The 19,471-nt window shown below is 56.2% G+C and overlaps 2 protein-coding genes across 2 annotated transcripts; both read right to left on the bottom strand.

The window, feature by feature from the left end:
* Nucleotides 1-1,476: 1,476 nt before the first annotated feature.
* MRPS15 (mitochondrial ribosomal protein S15) lies at nt 1,477-7,794 on the bottom strand. The gene is made up of 8 exons (XM_062509182.1): nt 7,664-7,794; nt 6,779-6,841; nt 6,090-6,165; nt 5,294-5,342; nt 4,668-4,752; nt 3,696-3,754; nt 2,358-2,549; nt 1,477-1,622 (listed from the first exon to the last, which is right to left on the bottom strand). The coding sequence occupies exons 1-8, from the start codon at nt 7,737-7,739 to the stop codon at nt 1,482-1,484; spliced, it is 741 nt and encodes a 246-aa protein (XP_062365166.1). The 5' UTR covers nt 7,740-7,794; the 3' UTR covers nt 1,477-1,481.
* Nucleotides 7,795-8,406: 612 nt separating this feature from the next.
* On the bottom strand, nt 8,407-14,573 carry CSF3R (colony stimulating factor 3 receptor). The gene is made up of 16 exons (XM_062508961.1): nt 14,502-14,573; nt 13,590-13,685; nt 12,991-13,290; nt 12,782-12,905; nt 12,520-12,689; nt 11,670-11,824; nt 11,331-11,490; nt 11,121-11,203; nt 10,814-11,027; nt 10,448-10,636; nt 10,112-10,213; nt 9,710-9,856; nt 9,369-9,509; nt 9,143-9,233; nt 8,902-8,983; nt 8,407-8,791 (listed from the first exon to the last, which is right to left on the bottom strand). The coding sequence occupies exons 2-16, from the start codon at nt 13,657-13,659 to the stop codon at nt 8,408-8,410; spliced, it is 2,412 nt and encodes an 803-aa protein (XP_062364945.1). The 5' UTR covers nt 13,660-13,685; nt 14,502-14,573; the 3' UTR covers nt 8,407.
* Between the last annotated feature and the right edge of the window lie 4,898 nt (nt 14,574-19,471).

The following is a 19,471-nucleotide window of genomic DNA, read 5'->3' as shown; positions in this document are numbered from 1 at the left end:
AAGTGCACACATCATCCCGATCCCTGCACACATAATCCCGGTCTAAGTGCACACATCATCCCGGTCTAAGTGCACACATTATCCCGGTCTAAGTGCACACATCATCCCGATCCCTGCACACATTATCCCGGTCTAAGTGCACACATCATCCCGATCCCTGCACACATTATCCCGGTCTAAGTGCACACATCATCGCGGTCTAACTGCGCTCATTGCCCCCGGGCTGTGTGTGCCTCATCCCAGTTTGAGTGTGCATGGTCCCGATCCATGTGCCCATCATCCTGGTCTGTGGAGGGCAATAAGCCCTCGGCGCAGAAACACCCTGAGCTCCCATGGAGGAACAAGACGTGAGGGCCAAAAAGGTCTACAGGACTCCCCAGGAGATACACCTCCCAAACGAGTCCCCTTACAGTTGGTGGCAAGAAGAAATGCACCTACTGTGCTGTTTCTTCACGTTAATAGCCTGTACCCCGTTGTTCTCTTTCCCTTGTTTTGGTTTTGAGCCCTCAGACTATTTGCCCTGTTGCTCTACCCCACCCACTGCCTTCCCCATATAATCCTGTTTCTCCCCAGTTCAGGGGACCTCTTGTCCCTGGCACCCTTCACGGAGTGGCCTCCTATAATAAAGGTTCTGCTCTCTGTGGAATGTTATATGAGGCTCCTGTCTTTTATCTCCATGTCACCTGAGAGTGGCTTCACAGGAGAGCTCGAAACTAGAGCTGAAGTCACTCACTGCTTAAGGGACATGCCTGTGTCCCTTTGGATGGTCCCTGCTGGACACCTCTCCAGGAAGGTCACAGCACCCTGGGAAGAATAACATGGGACCCCCAGACCACAGCATTGATCCATGTGTGCATCATCTCAGTCTGATTGTGCCATCATTCGTGTCTGTGTGCAGAGCATCCTGATCCATGTGCACATTGTCCCACTCCCTGTGTGGATCATCCCAGTGCACAAGCACAGCCCCAGCACATGTGAAAAATGGTTTAGGTTGGAAGGGACCGTAAAGCCCATCTCATCTCATATCACCCCCTGCCATGGGCAGGGACACCTTCCACTGTCCCAGGTTGCTCCAAGTCCTGTCCAGCCTGGTCTTGGACACTTCCAGGGATCCAGGGGCAGCCACAGCTTCTCTGGGCAACCTCTCCACCCTCACAGGGAAGAATGTATCCATAATGTCCGATCTAAATGTCTTAAATTTCAGTTTATAAATATCTAAGAAAATGGACAGCACTAACCTCTGGACTGGCTGTGCTGACACAATACAGACAGCCCTTGAGCTGTCCCCACTGACAGACTTGCTGGAGCCCCAGGTCCTCTCACAGACCAACCTGCCCAGCACATGGCCTGAAATTAAACTTCTAAACTGCTTAAAATACCTGCTGCCCTTCCCAGGTGCTCAGAACAGTACAGACCAGAGGACATGAGCAAAGAGGCTTGAGGTCTTTGGACAGGTGTTTATTGTCAGCCTGGCAGTGCCACTACACAGGTGTCCCCTCCTGTGCCTGCTTCTCCTGCACCTGTTTATCCTGCTGTTCCCATGCAGCCCTTGTTCTCGCCTGCTGCTCTCTCCTCTGCTTCAGTCTTTCAGCTGCTTTGAGCTTCTGCTTCTCCTGGAACACCTGTGGAAGCAGAAGGGCGAGATATAAAGCTGCCTGCGGAGCTGCTCCCCTGGCTGTCTGGTGCAGGCAGAGCAGTTCCAGCAGGAACCAGATCAAATCCTCCTTCTGTGCCTTCCTTGCTCCAGGGAACCATCTGAGATTATTCTGTTACAGCCACCCAGTCAATCACTGAATCATGCAGATTGGAAAAGATTTCTGATACCACAGAGTCCAACCTGTGACTGATCCCCATCTTGTCAACCAGACCAGAGCACTGAGTGCCATATCTATTCATTCCTTGGACATCTTTGGTACAGTCCTTTGGTTATAATTTAATTGGACTGGAATTTAACATTTACAAACCTAAGGCATGTCCAGTTTTTGGTTTCTGCTCGGTTATACCAATATCTACTGTACACAGCAGTTAAACTCTCATATTCTGAGCAAAGGAAGGAAGACAGTGGGTGCACCCCCATTTCTGTTCCGAACTGCCATTAAATTATCTCACGTACTGGTTCCCGTACCAGGATTTGAGAAAAACCTGGTTTGAATAACACATTTTTGAGCAAACCTGAAGTGCCTGAGTACAGCATGTGTCAACGCCCACGACATAAATATTCCCCATGGAGCTCTTGGCTGAGCTCAGGCAGTTCTCTATAGACAGGATCAAAGTCAAAACCTGGCTTAAGAGGACTCGCCTATCAGCCATTTCTAACTTTTACAGAGGGATTTTTCCCTGCCCAGCCTGCTCCATACCTTGATGCATAAAGCCTTTTTGACCAGCCAGCGCTTGGTGACACGGCGGGTGTAGGGCTGAGGGGGACTGTACTGGATGTCCAGCTCTTTGCAGGTGTTCTCAAAGGTGCTGTAGTTGACCCGGCGCAGGTACCCCAGCATCTTCCTCCGCCGGTCCAGATCCATCAGCAGGAACCGCCGGTTCTTTTTGTCCTGCAAAGCACCCCACGTTCACTCCACTGCAGACAGATCGTCCTGCCATTCCAATAAATTACTGAGAATAGACCAGATTTTGGCTGAAAGGGAACAATCAGGTTAAGGACAGAGCCTCAGAACAACTTCTGCTGGCAGATGCTGCGAGTACATCAGATCAGCACAAGCTGATCCAAGGAGATATAATTTACTTTGCACTGAAATTGCCTTCTCCCTTCCATGGCTGCACCTTTACCTTCCCTGAAGACTGTTTTCAGCTTGTGTACAGTTTCAGGCTGTGCCAAAGCTGCAGGGAAGGTCTTCTGATTACAACCTCCTTCTCTTGAACCTTCAGAATAACACAAGCATTTACCTTTGTCAGAAATTAAGTAGGAAAATGGTGTGTGGCTTGGCTCTGTCTGGTTGTTCTTTGGAAGGGCTCAAGCATAGCAATCCCTCATAGGAGACATCTCCCTGTCCTACTCGAGTGATTTTTCTAAAGAACAGGCTTCAGTCAAGGAATTCCAAAAGATCCAACTTCACTGTAACACTTAGTACAGCTTCTGGCTTGTCATAAAAAGCTCAGTTCTGTTCTCTTGTACCCTTCAAGTTTTCATGAGTAACAATTATGCACTTCTTTCAAATGTAGTTACCAATCCACTTCCCACCTTTTGCCCTGCATAAAGAATCCTTGATATCTGTTTTATGAACATAAATTCAGTTAAGATGTCTCAAATTTGGGCTTGAACCCAGGTAGCTGCAGGCAGAGGACTGGGACATTCACAGTGTTGTCCACCAAATACTGCCATGAGCAGAACAAGCAAAGACTTTGCTCTTTGTTTATTACTGCAGCAGCATTCATTAATTAGTGAAAACTAAGTGGTGAAGCCACATCTGCAGCGAGGAGAAATTGAGCTCAACTCTGCCCAAAGGAATCTGTTCAGCCATTTCCTCCACTACAGTAACAAACCAGAACATAGACCGGAGTCGGCGAGAATCCAGCTGTGCCCGAGCCAGCAGCTCCCCACAATGGCACCAGGGAACAGCTGTAATTCTTTTATAAACCTCCTTAGGAAAGCCATAATCCCCAGGATTAAAATCTTTTCGTTATAAACTGAGAAAACCACCTGAACAGCTGCTGTGTGTGGGCTCAGATCCCTGAGTTACCTTGGGATGCTTCTGGAGGTGCTCCTCGAGTGTGCGTATCCTGGCAGTCAAAACAGCAACTGTAAAGGACAGAGAGAGCAGCTGTGTGAGAGCAGCAGCTTCCCCAGGTGATCCAGGATCATCTGCCTTGTCTCAAGCTGCCATCTGAGCACTGCTGCCCCTGCAGGTACCCACAGCAGCACAGCAGGAACTGACCATAGCAAAACACTGTTTGTCCACAAGCAAACACTGCCCACAGCCCAGTGCATGGAGCACAACACAAAAGAACACACAACCTGCAGAGCTGTGACTGTTATGAGGCTGCTGAATTAGAAGATTTTAGTAACACATCATATAAATTTATCTGTGAATTTATTCCTCTTGCACTCATTCAATTCCCAGTGATTTGACACTTATTTCACCTCATGGGATTTAAACTCTGGGGTAGCAGACAGCAGTAAGGGTTTTTTGTTTTTTTTCCCAAGGGCAGTAGCCAGGTCTTTGGGGTTCTGGGCTCTGGAGGGAAGGGCAGGTGGCATCCTGAGGAACTGAAAGGCTTTACTGATGACAAAGGAGTTGCCAGTGTTGTTCACTGCAACATGGCCTTTGTCCCTGCACTGTCCCCACTGTGCTTCAGCCACAGCTCTCTGATGAAGAGAAAAATCTGGGTTCCGTGGCTGATTTGGTTCATTTTGTTAAGAGCTGCTGCTCAGTGCTTCATGTCACAGAAACACTCCAAGCAGAATGATGCACACACTGTCTTTGGAGGGTGGATGTGGAGCAGGAATTCGGAAGCACCCCAGCAGCCTCTGCAACACTTCCAGACCTGTAGCAGTCCTGCAGGGCATCCTGCAGGCTACCTGCCTCTCAGCAGCTCTCCTGGAGGAGATTCTCCAGAATTATACAGCAAACTGGAAGTGCTGGGGTGGGAACAGCTGAATAGAAGCACAGATGTTTCACCCGCCAACAATACCCTTTCCTTTTTTAACTTGCCTTGCACCTCAAAGGAGCCATTGTCACTGGGAGACCTCCTGACCTTCTCCACCAGCTGCTGTGTCTTTACCTTCATCTTCTCCTTCTGTGGGTCACAGAAAAGAGGTTGTCACTGTCTCAGAACACTAGAGGTCGGAGACACTCAGCTCTCTTCCCAAGCACCCAGATAAAGGCTTTGCAATTCAGACCTTTAGTAAGTGCTTTTGCTACTTTTTTATCTTTTTAAGCTGAAGTGGTAAGTGTAGAGGAATGGCATAGAGATCTTTGTGCCACTTTCCTATCTGTTTGTTTTCTGGGCATATGGAAAGGTAAAATAACTTGAAGGACATCTGCTGTCCAGTGCAATGGTTTCTAGAACACAGGGGGTCAGTCATGAGCAGCAACAGAACAGCTCATTGCCCTGTCACCCCTGAATACTTTCTTCTCTCATTTTAATATGTAATTGTTACCACTTTAGTGTGATAGATTTTAAGAGCAAACCAGATTTATCATTGTATTTCATCAGCCAAATATTTTCAGTCACTTAAAACACAGTAAGTGAAAGATATTTAATAACATAAGACAAATCTCACATAAAGATGTTCATTAAATCTATTTTTTTTTCAAGCAAGCTGAATGACACTGACCTGACTTGCCATTTCCAGGGACAGCAGCCGTTTCACTACATCATCCACACTGCAAGGAGATGACAAATTATCTTATAAACAAATTAGAAACAAGTCCATTTAACAACAGAAATAAATTCAGGTTCTCAGAACATATTCTCAGAACATACTCACTTTTCTCAGCTTTAATTTACTTTACAAATTTACAGGGACTCTCCTCCCCTCCCAAACCTGGCAGCCATAAACTGTTGCTCACTTTCCTAAGCAAAATCATGGCTCGGATTACAGGAGTATCAAGTAGTTCTACTGCAAAAATATTTAATTTTAAGACTGGTTCCTTCAGAGAGCAGTGAAAGTCACAGTCGGGCCACTGGGGGCCCTCCCTGCACCACACACGAGCAGCTCTGCATCAGAGCACAACAGTGCTGAGTCCCAGAGCCCAGATTTGGCAGCAGCTGAATTCATGTTGAGTTGTTTAATGACACTCTCCATCGCCCGAGTTCAAGACACAGAGGCACAGATGATTTGCAATATGACTGTTTCTAGTATTTCAATATTATTTCCTTGTTTTTTTTCTTGTGGACTTCAAAGCCCACAAAGGACGTGGGCAACCAGCACTTGACCTCACATGGAGTGAACAATCAAGCCCTGACCACTGCCTGTAGCTGTATATTTGCTTTCAAACTGACTTTGCAATTTTTGTACCCACAGAGCATTAATAATTAATTAGTGAGCAGGTGATAGCTTCTACATACCATGGTTATATGTAAGATACAAACCCCTGGAGTGAGCAGCCACTCCCTCTCCCTGTTCATACCTGTTCATTATTGGGAGTCTGGCATAATCCTTCTTCAGCATGCTGGGAGGAAGGTCATCCAGATGGCTGGGGATGTCTACAAAGACATAAATATTTGAGGAAGAGCAGGACAAAGTCAGAGCTCTGACCTTGCAAACCAGATCAGAGGAAACGTTCTGGCTCTATGCTCCAAACAAGAAGAACTGAGCAGACCCAGCCAAGAAGGCAGAAACTGAGTGAAAAAATAGGTTCAGTCTCTTCCCTTCAGCACTGTGGATTTACAATATGGTGTACATGTATTTACAACAATCTACCGAGCTCACAGATCACAGAATAAACAGTTTGAAACAGTTTGTGGTGGAAGGGACCTTAAAGCCCACCTGATTCCACTCCCTGCCATAGGCAGGGACACTTTTCACTATCCCAGGTTGCTCCAAACCCTGTCTAACCTGGCCTTGGACACTTCCAGGGATCCAGGGGCAGCCACAGCTTTTCTGGGCAACCTGTGCCAGGGCCTCACCATCCTCACAGATCTCCTGTCTCACAGACCTCCTGACAATTGTTCATTTCCCCACCTTCAGGAGGAGGGGAATCTCTTGAGTAACTCCTGAACTTGCAAGGAACTATTTCTAGAATGATTTCTATGCCATGAGAGTACAGCTCTAAGCATGTCAACAGCAAAACATTTGGTCCTGTGGATCCTGACATACCTTTTCTCTTCTTTGTTACAGCTTTGGCATAGCCCCTGGCTGCCTGGAGCACAGGACTGAAGGCTGGGTGGGAGAAACAGAAAGAAATCAGACTTGTGTGCACATCAAATACTGCTTAGTCTGTATGGGATCAGAGCATTGAGACTATGGGGTGACCAGGCAGATCTTTAGTCCCAGAGGAATGTGGGATAGTTCAGTGTGGCTCTCACATGGTGCTAAAACCAACCAAACTGTGCTGCTTGAGAGCGAGCAAATGCCGAGGCTAGAGCAGCAGAACAGACTGCACACACTGGGCAGTGTGAGGAAATGTGTTCATTTAGAGAGTTTAAACTGCTCAATTAGCTGATTAATTAACTCATTAGCGATGTGGAGAGGCTGCTCTGGACCACCCCAGTGTCAGAGCTCAGGGCAGTGACACCTGGGGACAACCCGGAGACAATCTTTGTCAGACACAGGTCAGTACAGACACGAATATTCACCAGCAGCCGGGACTTCGTCATTCTTTGACCTTTCAAGATCAAACTCTTCCAGCTGCTCTTTCAGGGCCGTGCTGCTGCAATCAGGATCTGTTTCAGGCCATACACCTGAGCCCGGCTCGGCCACCCCCGCTCGCCCCTGCTGCTCCGAGGGACCCCCGGCATCCTGCCCACACCCAGGTACCCCCAAAGGCCCCCGGCCCCCTGTCTCGCTCCAGGTGGGACAGATCATGAGGCCGGTGTGTGTCCCCCTGAGTGTCCCCGGCTCACCCCCGACCCCCACACCGCTCCTTTCCCCGCATCTTCAGCTCCCACCCCGGCCCCGGCCTCTCCTCAGCTCCTCCAGCGGGGTCCTCTTCCCTTTCCACCTTCCCTCCCAGCGGCCTCCCGAGCTCCCCGTGCCGCTCACCGGGCTCTGCCCTGCCCAGCACGGCGGCGCCGGAGCGGGCCGGCCCGGCCAGGCCGCGGCCCAGCAGCGCCAGCATGGCCCGCGCTCACCGCCACACCGCCATGGGCGCCGCCATCTTGCCCAGGCGTGACTGCCGAGTGCCGAGAGAGGGCGGAGGGAGCGAGCGCCGAGCGCGTCGATGACATCCCGGATCCCGGTCCTCCCTCCGGCTGCGCCCCGGTCCCGGACGCCTGACTGTCCCCATCCTCGTTCTGGTCCCCGTCCCCGCCCAGATCCCGTCCCGATATCCATCTCAGTCTCTGTTTCGTCCCCTACCTGTACCCCCGTCCTCATCCTTGTCCCCGTCTCGGTCCCGTCCCCATCTCCAACCCCGTCTAGGTCCCGGTCCTGTTACTGGCTCCCGTCCGTCCCTGTTCCCACCCCCTTCCAGCAGAGACACCCGGGTTGTTCTCAGCACGTCCGTTTATTTCGGAAGGAGACTGTCGGGAGGGGACACACGCACACACGCACATATACATACACACACACACACACACACATGCACACACACACACACACACACACACACACATGCACACACACACACACACACACACGCGCGCACACACACACACACACACACACACGCACAGAGCGGGATGGAGCCGGGCAGCGCCCCGGGGTGCGGCTGGAACCCGCGGGTGGACCCCGCATCCCGAGGCTCCCGCTGGCGGACCCGGTGTCGCTGCCCGGCTCCATCCCGCTCTAGTCCGCCCGGCACTCGTGCGGCTCCTCGGCCCCGCCGATGCGGAGCCCCTGCAGCAGCGGGAAGGTGGCGGGGGGCTCCTCGAGGAATCCCCACTCACCCGCGCCGTCCCCGCCGCCGCCGCCTCGCAGGTTCTCGTAGAACCGGGGACCAGGCTCAGGGAGCAGCCGCTGGCCCCGGTACCCCGCACCCCCAACCCGCGCGTACTGCACGGGCTCCTCGGGACCCTCCTGCCGCACGTACGGCCGGGGCAGCGCCGGGAGGGCGGTGGGCAGGGTGGGGGGTTCCTTCCCCGGCTGCTTGCCCGGTTCCCCTTCCAGCACAGTGACTGTGGAGATGGTGGCTGTACCGAGCTCCCTCGTGGCGAGGATCTGGAGCGGCTCCTGGGGACCAGCGGGAGGTCACAGCTAGTTCCATCTGCCCCTGCTGTCCCTCACAGGGGCCAAGTGCTGTTTGGGGACTGGGGGGCTGGGGAGCAGCCGCCCTGTCTCACCTGCGGCACCGCTGCCGGCACCCACTTGCCCAGGCTGCTGTTGGCGGGGTCAGGGACACTGGGCCAGAGCTGCTCCTTCATCCTGGGGACCATGGGGATGAGGGGACTCAGCGAGGCGGGCTGGAATGGGTGGCCTCAGTGCTGGACTGGCTCCCGCTAAGCTCCCGGCGGGATGTCAGCACCCCGCAAGCCCACCCTGTCCCACCGGCAACCCAGCCCAGGGCGAGGCTCTGGTACTCACCGCTCGTTCTTCTGGAAGCAGATGAGCAACACCATGAGCACGACAAAAACCAGCCCCAGGGTCAGGAAGAGGAACTGGATCTCGGTGTCATCTGGGAAATGGGATAGGGTCACAGGGAACTGCAGTGGGCACCGCCAGCTGTGCTGTGCCATGAGGCCATGGCAGGACAAGGGGCTGCACGTCCCCTCCCACTTCCCCCCTTGCCCCGGGTGGCTGCAGCCCTCACCCAGGACTCTGGTCACCAGGGTCAGGATGGTGCCATTGGTGCTGCCGGCAGCTGTGGATGCCATGATGTGCACCTTGTACAGGGTCGAGGGCTTCAGCCCCTGGATGACAAAGGAGCTGAGGGAAGGATTCACGGTGGCACCTGGGGACATATGGGGCTGATGGTGTGGCAGAATCCTGCCACCTGCACAGCCCCTCAGGTCTCTGCTGGCAGGGAGCCCTGTGACTGACCCATAAAACTCCCTGACCCTCTCTGAGAAGGGCACAGTCTCCTAATATCTCCACCCAGCACACTGAGATGGGACAGAGGGGGAGGTCAGTGGTGCTAACAGCAGGACTCACTGGCCCCGTTGGTGATGGTGTTAGCCCAGAAGATGGTGTAGCTAGTGATGAAGCCATTCTGCATCTCCACAGGCAGTGGGTCCCAGCACAGCTCAGCCTCTGACTTGCTGATCCTCTTCAGGTGAAGCTTCGGGGCATGGGATGGTGCTGGAAAGAGCAGGACAAGGGGGGGACCAAGCGCTGAGCAGAGCCACTACCTCGGGTGGGAACTGATGAGCGGGGTTCCCACTCCCAAGCTGTGGGTGTCAGGACCTGCCCATGCTGTAGGGGAGCTGAGAGCACATTCAGAGATGAGACAAATCCAGCTCCCCAAGCTGAGCTCTTTAGACAGCCCCTGGATTTGGGGTACATGGGGAAGGGGTCGTTCCTCCTTTTGGAAGGACAGTCTTCTTTCCCACGTACCCTTCTGCTGGGAGTAGGCTGTGGTGTGGACAGGCACTCCGACAGTGCCCTCATAGAGAGGGTACAGTGAGATGTTGTACTGCTGGAAAGGCTCGATGCCATCTACAATGGAGAGCAGAGAGGGCCAGGAGTTCAGGGCTGCTGAGACCCCCCAGCTGTGCTGCCCCTGCCCCATGGCACCAGCCCACCTACCCTGGGGATGGGTCTGGGGGAAGGAAGGAGGTAGGGTGGGGAGTGGGCTGGGGGAAGGGCTTGGTCCTGGTTTGGTCAGGATGGGTGCCAGCCCCCTGCGACAGCTGACCAGGGAGTCAGGGTCCCAGGGCAGCCCGCACTTACCCTGGATAAGGGCTGTAGTGGCTGCCCCGTCACGCTCCATCTGCCAGCACTTACTGCAGTGCTCAGGCTCTGTTGTCACCCGCTGCCACTCCAGGACGTAGGCAATCACTGGAGCCAGCGGTGCCTCCCAGTGCACCCAGAGGCTGTGCTCGCCCCCGGGCACGGCCCGGAGCCCGGCCAGGGGCTGACCTTCACGGAACAAGCAGCCGAGATGGAGGGAGAGGGGAACACCTCTCCCACATCACCCCCTGTGCGCCCGGGTTTGGAGTCCGCCCTCTCCTTGCCCTGGCTGTGCACTCCATGGCAGCCTGCTCGGGGGCAGCAGAGCCCTGGGGAGCACGCGGAGGTTTCGGGCACTGCCCTCACCTTTCCTCTCCAGGAGGATGACCTCGGTCGGTGCCGACTCGCCGGCGCTGTTGTAGGCTGAGAGATAGACCCTTCTGGTCCCCGCGGGCACCGAGAAGTTGCACTGGGTGTGGGTGGTGTTGCAGATGGTGGGGGGGTCCCTGCCCCTCCTCCGGGGGCTCAGGGTGACACGGTAGCCCAGCACTCGCCCGTTGGCCTCCCGCTGCCGTGGGGCCTGAGTGCGGGCAGGGTGTGCGGGTGTCAGTCCCTGTGGGGATCTCAGGCAATGCCCCCGCATCTCCAGCACCCCCTGCCCACCCCTGCTCACCTTCCAGCGCAGCTGCACTTCCAGCTGTCCCCCTGTCCCGGCCAGCTGAGACCCCCACCACGCGTCCAGCTTCCCTGTGGGGGCTGCATCGGGAGGGGGATGGGAGAACTGAGAGGGGCTGTGTGGCAGTGTCCCCAGCACTGTGCCGTGTGTCCCCAGCACTGTGCCACCTGCTCCGGCAGAGGGGACCCCCGAGTGAGTCACGCTCACCTTTCTCGTGGGTGGTGTAGTTCCTGCCTGGGCTCCACTCGCTCCAGTAGGCCAACGCCGATGCTGAGTTCCGCCGGCACCGCATCTGGAATTGGTACTGCGTGCCGAAGAGGAAGCCGCAGCGCTGAGCGGTGCCGGCCCGGCCGGTGATGCCGGTGACCTGGTGGCAGCCGGAACGAGGGCTGTGCCGGCTCCTGCCTCGGGCAGGGGCTCGCCCTGGTGTGGGCGCCGAGGGACACCTTGCTGTCCCGCTCACATGGGGACCCTCCCTCTCCCACTGCTTGGAGCAGAGGGAGGGTCCCGGCTCCTGCCTTGTCCCGCTGCCCCAGCAGCACTCACCAGGGCCCAGGCAGGGTCCTCGGGAGCCCGGTAGCGAAGCTCACACTGCAGCTCCATGTGCTCTGTGCCCCACGCTGCATCCCAGGCCAGGGCAATGCAGTCGGTCTGGAAAGGGATGGACTGGATGCTCTGCAGGGTTGGGGGGTCCAGCTTGGCTGTAGGAAGACCAGGAGAAAGTTGGAAGGGTGTGTGGCAGGCAGTGCACAGAACCATGACCTCTCATGTGCCTGTTAACACCAGGAGTTGCAGCCAGGGTGCTGCAGCAAGACAAGGGGGAAACCACCCCAAAACATTTCAGAGAATGGCTGGTGGCCAGTGGGTGTCCCTGCTTGGGATGGAGTAATGCTCATGAGCACAACAATGGCACAGCTTTTCATTAATGCCTATGCAGAGAAAACAGATTCCATGGGATCTGGTGTCTGGAACACCCCACATTTGGGTCTGCTTGGGGGTGAGAATGTGGCACAGCCATGGGAGGGCTCAGCTGGTTCCTGGCCAGCCCTTCCCCAGCCCCAGATCAGGGAGGATAAGTCTCTCCATCTGGGAAAGGCTCCTTTTATAAATAGTTTATAGGCACTGGATCCATTATTAATAGACCTGCTGAATAAATGGGTAATCAATTGCTGCAGGAGCTGTGGAGTGCAGCAGGTCAACTGGCAGCTCATAACCCGCTGCACACGCTGCTCACTCTGTAATGCAGCACAGGCAGCGATTCATCCCGGCAGGACATTCATCACGGCACCTGCCCGTAAAATGTGACCTCAAGGCCCGACATGCTTTAATGTCACTTTAATACCCCTGTCACTGCTGACGAGCTTCCCTGGCCCCTGACCTCTGTGTCATCACTCACCCACGTCCATGGGGTCGATGCAGAGATGTTCTGACTCAGCTGTGCCCAGGGCGTTGGTGGCAGACACCCAGATCTCCATTTGCCGGTACAGCTGGAGCAGCCGGCGTGGCACCGTGCAGTGGCTGTGCCCACCTCGTGGGGTACAGCCTGTCACTGCCTGGCCTTTGCTCCTACAGCAGACAGAGCAGTGGGCTTGGGGTCCCTCTGGCAGAGGATGAGGCTTGCTATGGGGTTTGATAGGGGACCATGGTCTGGGACTTACCCGGTGCACTTCAGTGTGACACTGGTGGGGAGGTGGCTGTCGGTTCCCTGCTCCCACTGGCACGTCAGCCCGTAGTCACTGAGGTTCAGGGCACAGCTGAGGTTGAGGGGCTTCGCAGGAGGGTCTGGGGAAGAACAGCCGGGAAAGAGCCTGAGCAAGTGCCCATCCCTGCTGGGGAGGAGGGTGATCCATAGTGGCATCAGACTTACAGCCCGCCCTGATCTCGGCCATGCTAAGGCGCTGCTTGGTCCCATTCCACTCCACACAGCACCACAGCCTGGCGTGCGTGTGGTTGAACCGGGGCAGGGTGAGGTTGGACACCTCTGTGCTCCCTGGACCCTGGTGCTGGCTCCCAGCCACAAGCTTGTTGTCCAGCATCCATCTGATCCGGACCTTCTCCTGCTCCAAGCCGCGGCAGAGCTCTCTCTGGATGGTGCAGGACGCTGTGACATCCGAGCCCAGGGGCACAACGTGGGAGCGCACAGTCACCGAGGCGCAGCCCAGTGTCCCTGCGGGCAGGAAAAACGTGTCACATCCTGGGCACAGCTGTGACAAAGCCATCTCAGCTCCTCAGTGCCCAGGCAGGACACAGGGACGAGCCTTTTCCCTTAGACGGGCCCCCCGTCTCTGGAGAGGAAGAATCGAGCGTTGGGCAAGCCACCGGTACATGCCAGGCCCCATCCTGCCCGTGCCTTCTGTGCTGCCGCCGCTCCTGCCTGCCCCGCGGCCACGGCCAGCCCAGGTAGGCGCAGGGTGCTGGGGATGTTGTGGCTGTGGTACAGGACAGGACAGGATGGAGCACACTCACCGCCCAAGTGGAGGAGCAGGAGCAGGGAGAGCTGCGGCAGGAAAGGTGTCCCAGCATCGCGCCTGGCCATGGTCTCCTCCGTGGCTTTGGCATCACCTGGAACGGAGAAAGCGGCTTGTCCTGGGGGTCAGCAAGGTCTGGGGACGAGGTGGGCTGAAGGAGCGGGGCTCCATTGTCACCGGCGCTTCCTGGAGCAGAATGTCCTTTCGCAGTCAGCGTCAGCCCTTCCCTCAGTCCTTCTGACACCTCCGCCCCCGGCTCGGCGCCCGCGCCTCCACGGCCGCCGGCGTTGGAAGCGCAGTGGAGAGACCCCGGAACGCGGGTCCCTCCACATCGCCATCACCGTCCTGGCCCCGCGCCCCATCGCGGGCACAGCACCCTGTGCCCGGCCGCAGGCACGGGCTGATTTTATCTCCACTATCTCCAGCCGCTGCCGGGCAGAGATTTGCGGTTTGAGGGCGGGTGAGGGCGGCGGAGGGCGATAAGCGGGGAGAGGGAAGCGAATGACCGACAGCAGCAGAGCGGGACTGGCCGGAGCTGCGGGGTCCTGCCCACGCCCCTCCTGGCTGCCCCCGTCAGCTGCATCCCCTGCCTGCTGCTGGGAATGGTCCTGGGAGCGCTGGCTGCTTCTGCCCGTGTCCGGATCCTCTGCCCCTGCTGGGTCCCAGACTCTTCGGTGGCCCAGGAGGGGCTGCCCGCAGTCTGCCCAGCTCCGGGCGTCCACAGCTTCTCACCCCCCAGGCCAACGCCCAGAGGGAGACAAAGCACTCGAGTGTGGGAAGTGGGACAGTGGCCACCCCTGAACACGTGCGGCTGTCCCAGGCAAGGGGACTGGGTAGAGCAGCCAGACCAGATGCTGCTCAGTGGGACCTGAGCACCACGCACCCACCCCTACCTCACCTCTCTCCCTACCTTGCCTCCATCCCTGCCTCTCCTGTGTCCGGTGTGTCCGGCTCACCGTCCGCTCCAAGTGCAGGGCTCCAGCTGCCGACGGCTGGTCGTGCTCAGTGTGTTTGCTAACATGCTGCTCTCCTCGTTAGTTCCTCAAAACCAGGGCCGTTAGTTGCTGTGACGCTCTGAAGAAGGCGATTGCAAAACACTTCCCTGAAGTCTGCGACCCCCTCGCTCGCCACAGGCAGGAAAGCTGAGGGGACGTGGACACCCCAAGCAGCGCCCAGCCTCCACCCTGCCTGCTGCAGGGCCGGCCTTGGAACAGCCGGGATGTGGCACAGACAATTCCTCACTGCAACTGCCCTGGGGCCGCCAGGCTGGGCTGGGGGACACGGCAGAAGAATGTGAGCTGAGGAAAGTGGCAGGAGGCCGTGGGCCAGGGAAAGAGCAACTCAAGGGGCAGGAGGCAAGCCCAGCTGTGGCTACCAGTGCAGTGGGATGACACCTGGGAGCAGCTCGCATTCCCGAGCCCGCATTTGTGTCCATGTCCACATAGTCCAGCTTGTCCCAGGGTGAGTGGCCAGCAAGGTGCCCGCAGGCAGCCTGTGACATAATGTTCCCACCAGTATCTCCCAGTACTGACCATTAACCCGTGTTCTTTCAACAGCTCCTTGCCTGGGACCGTGCCTGGCTGTTGTGCCCACCCGTGCCAGGCTGGAGCACAGCCCCGGCAAGGAATCCCGTGTCTGGTGGGATGGGGCTGACATGGGCGGTAAACAGAGGATTGCTCAACCCTCCACACACTCACAGCCTTCGCAACCATGACGGCTGTTGTGCAAAGAGCTGTTTACTCTTGGGGTTGGGGCAGCATTTCATCTCCACAGCACGCTACAGTGCTCACATGGCCCGCGCTGCCAAAATCTGGGGTGCTGGAGCAGCCCCCTGGGAGCAGGGTGTCTCGGCGTGGTGGGAGACCAGCATGGGGAGATTTGGCTTTGCCTCCTGCAGAGCTGGGCACTGGCCGGAGGGGATGGCTTGGGGCTCTCACCACTGACCTCACAGGCCCGACAGTCCAAGCAAAGGCACTTTCCCCCAAATCTGCCCTGCTTGTAACGGGTCAGGCTGCTGGCGGGAGAAGGGTGGGGGCTCGGCACCCTGGGCTGGGCCACGGGACCGATGCCCACTGCCCGCCCGGGCCGGGGGAGCTGCCCTCGCAACATTTCCCTGGGGTGTAGCAACCCGCAGTACTTCGGGACGGAAGGTGGTGCCGTGCGGGCTGTTTACCAGCCGAGCAGGAATATCCGTGGGTAGCCATGGCGACGTGGGCATCTCCGTGGGAACCGAGGGCGTAGCGCTGCAAACACCCAGCTGGACACCGACAAGCACCCGCCGCCGCTGGGGCCCCGCCACAGGCTGGGATCCGGGGTGGGGAGGGGACCTTGCACCCCACATCGGCGCACGCCTGTCATCGGGCTCACCTCGCCCGTGCTCCGCAGGGAAAGGGCTCGTCCCAGCCGGCTCCGAGCGTGCCAATCTGCCGGGACAGCCGCCTGCGAGCGGGGATGGAGCAGACGTGCCTCCTGACAGTGCTCTCGGTTCCCCTTCGGCTCTGAGTCACGCTCACAAGCTCACACATCCCATCCCTGGGATAGGACAGGAATACGAGGCAGGGTGTAGGGTGCCAACCCTGCAGAGATTCGGAGCCTGGGCTCCGGCCAGCCTGGCAGAGGGGCTGGGGCAGGATGCTTGGGGAGGGGGCTGCCGGGGTGCGAGAGCCAGCTGGGTGACAGAGGGTCCCAGGGTGCAGAGGCAGGTGGTGACACAGGCCGTGGTGCAGTAGAGCAAGTGGAGCACAGTTCAGAAAGAGAGTGGAAGCTCACGAAGCAGGTTTTGGGATGAGCGATGGGACTGTGGCTCCCAGTTTGTGACATAAGAGCTTCCCAAGCCTGAGGCCATCACGCAAGGGGGAAGGTGGAAAGGGGAAGCAGCTGCAGGGTTTTTCCTGGTTGCAGTGTGTAGGATGGGGACCGATGACATTGGGCAGCGGCCTGTGGACATGGCCAGACCCTGTGGGCAGCTCTGGTTGCAGTCCACAGGCAGTAGTCGCACATTCAGTGCCCAGGAGCTCTCAGCTACATCTCTGTTCCCAGTGCCTCTGTTTCCATCCCTTCTGGGTGGATCATTTCTCTTAAACAGAATAAAGTACATTCCTGGTGTGTATCAGCTCTGCAGGCAGCAAAACCCGGCTCCCCTAAAGGGATTTTCTGTTTCTTCTTTTCATTCCCTAAAAAATAGAATATTGCCAGTCACATAAGATGCAAGACCTACGTGCAAAATCTTCTGTGGTCTCTAATGGGTGAGGAGAGCTGGTTAATTGGCGCCCAATGTAATTAATTCAGACTACCCCCTTTCTCAGCCATCAGCAATGAGGAGGGAGCAGAGGGCTCCCCATCAAGTCACTCTGTAGGTGGGCAGAGGTGGTCAGGAGAGGACCCTTGGCTCCTGATGGTCTCCCCAGGGGACAGGAGGACATGGGCAGCCTGCCAGCATGGAGCCACTCCTGGGACAGAAGCCCATCCAGGACCCTCCTGGTCTGCAGGCTCTGGTCACCCAAACACCAGAGATGTCCCTGGTGCTTGTCCCTGCTGTGCCACTGCCAGCTCCTCCCCAGCGAGGCAGCTGCAAATTGGAGAGGATTGATGGCAGGGGTTCTAGAGGCTGACCTTGAACAGCTCCCGACACATTCCTGCAATTAATGAGGCAGGAGGATTAATTTCTGTGTGGCAGATCCGGGGAGGCCCTGATGGGCATGGGGAGGGGGAGAGGAGGGGTGGGGTGCACTGTCATTATTCATCTCTAGTCTTTAAATGCCAAAGTGGTGCCAAGGGGCCACAGCTCCAGCTCAGCAGAGGGTTTGACAGGGTGGATGGGCAAGAGGGAGAGATCCTCCATGGGACCACCTAGAACTTGCCTGTCCCTAAATTCCTGCCTCTGTTGCACACGCGTCTGTGGCAGAGGAACCTCCCCATATCCTTTGGCTGAGCCCTGTACCAGCCTCTCACCCCTCATATTCCTGGAAACTCCCGCTCTTTTCTGCTGATTCACTCCAGAGCTCAGACTTGTGAAGCATCTTCTCCTTGTGCCACTGCTGAAAAGAAATTTCCCTTTGATGCTGCTTCTCATCAAACCACCTGGGCAAGGGCTTTTCACCCACCCACCACAACCCCTCAACACGCTGTGCCCGTGGTGCCAGGCAGCACATCTGAGTCTGATCCCAGCTGCGTGGCCACTCCCGACACTTCCTGGCAATCAGGCTGCAAGCAAAGCACTATTATTTTTCTGCTCTAATAAGCACCTCTGACAATAATAGAAAAAAAACCCCAGCTTTTATCAGGAGAAAAGGATACCTGGGGATTATTTACTCAGAGTCAATAGTTGCAGGTAGGTGCTGCCAGCCCACTGACAGCTGCTCGTGGCTGGAGCAGCTGGAGCACATTTCATGGAAAAGGGGTAAAGCTCTCCCAGCTGCTCCCCACTTGCTCCTGCTGTATGAACCCCCCATCTCAGCTGTGCTGTCCAGGGTGACCCCCTTCATTCCCCACCCATATCACTCTGGAACATGCTGTCAGTGCCAGGCTCCTGAAGGCACTGGGGGTCTCCAGGTTCTTGAGCTGTGGGGCAGGAATGTGACTTGGAGTTGGCACTTCTCCTCTTCCAAGGGCTCAGATCTGTGAGAGCAAAAAGTCCTTGGTCAATTGAGCTAATCATAAAGGTAATGAAATGTCTTTGTGAGGTTATAAACATCCCCGCTTGAACCCAGTGACACAGGGAAATAGGAATCCAACCAAGCAGCCTTCAAAAGCTCTTTATTCCCCATTATTTTCATTAACTGCCTTGTAATTTGATTTGTCCCTCTCCTGCTGCTGGCTTTTTCCATGGCCAAGAGGAGTGACAAATGAAACACCCACAAATGAGCCTGACAGTGTCCAGGGGGGTCAGGAGTGACGCAGCTCCCATGGCTCCTGGGAAATGGCTGTGTCTGTGCCCTGTGAGATGGGACTGAAGGTTGGGGTGCCTGTGCCACCCTGATGGCTCTTGAAACTGCCTAAATCTCCTGGTCAAGACTCCCTGAGGCTCAGGCTGTGGTTCCCAGTGCCATCAGTGCCCTTCCTGGGGGGCACAGGGCGAGGGCCCCAGGGCTGGCTCTGTGTCAGCACCTCCACCTATCTCTGGGTGATCCTGTGCCCCCTGCTCCAGACAGGACTGACATCCTGTCCCCATTATCTGCAATTTCCTTGGGAGCCATCAGGCATCAAAGGGGGCCCCTTTGCAAATGAAGAGAGGAGGAAACAACCAGGTCTGCATTTATCCCACTAGAAATTAATCCCCCCTTCTTATTTAAAGGTATCAGTGAATGAGGCCAAGTTGTTAAGTGACAAAAGAAAAATGATTCTTGCCTTCCAGGGTTATTAAAATCATGTTCTACAATTTTAGCAGCCACAAGGAAGCCCAGATAATGACAGATGATGATAATCCATCTCCAGCACAGCCTGGTCTATAATGATACTGCCCATATCTCTTGTATTACCACCAATTACTCAGTGTATAATGAAAATGTACATCCATTCTGGGGAGCTGCATTTGCTGCCTCTGAATCCAATTTCTCCCTCTCCTTCCCTCGGTACTCTCCTGCTACATCTGGAGCCCCCACCATGCCTGGCTCTGGGATCTGGCTTGGGGGATCCAGCTGCCCCTGGCAGGGATTTGTGCCTGTGAGGGCTGTCAGTGTCCCTCACCTTGGCCTCGAGCTCCTGTGGCTGCACAAGGCCTTTTGGGGACACAGGTAGGACAGGAGAGGCTTTGAAATGCAAATTGCAGGGAGAACCTAAGGAGAAACAAAGCAAAGTGAATGCTCTCTGCTGGCCGAGGTAGCAGCTCACACAAACCCAGCCTGGGCTGCCCCGGCCGTGAGCTCCTGGCAGCCGCTCCTG

Source organism: Cinclus cinclus, chromosome 26, assembly GCF_963662255.1.
Source record: "Cinclus cinclus chromosome 26, bCinCin1.1, whole genome shotgun sequence".
NCBI classification, from domain to species: domain Eukaryota; kingdom Metazoa; phylum Chordata; class Aves; order Passeriformes; family Cinclidae; genus Cinclus; species Cinclus cinclus.
The sequence above is the reverse complement of the archived record's forward strand: the minus strand, read 5'-3'. Positions and strand labels throughout refer to the sequence as shown.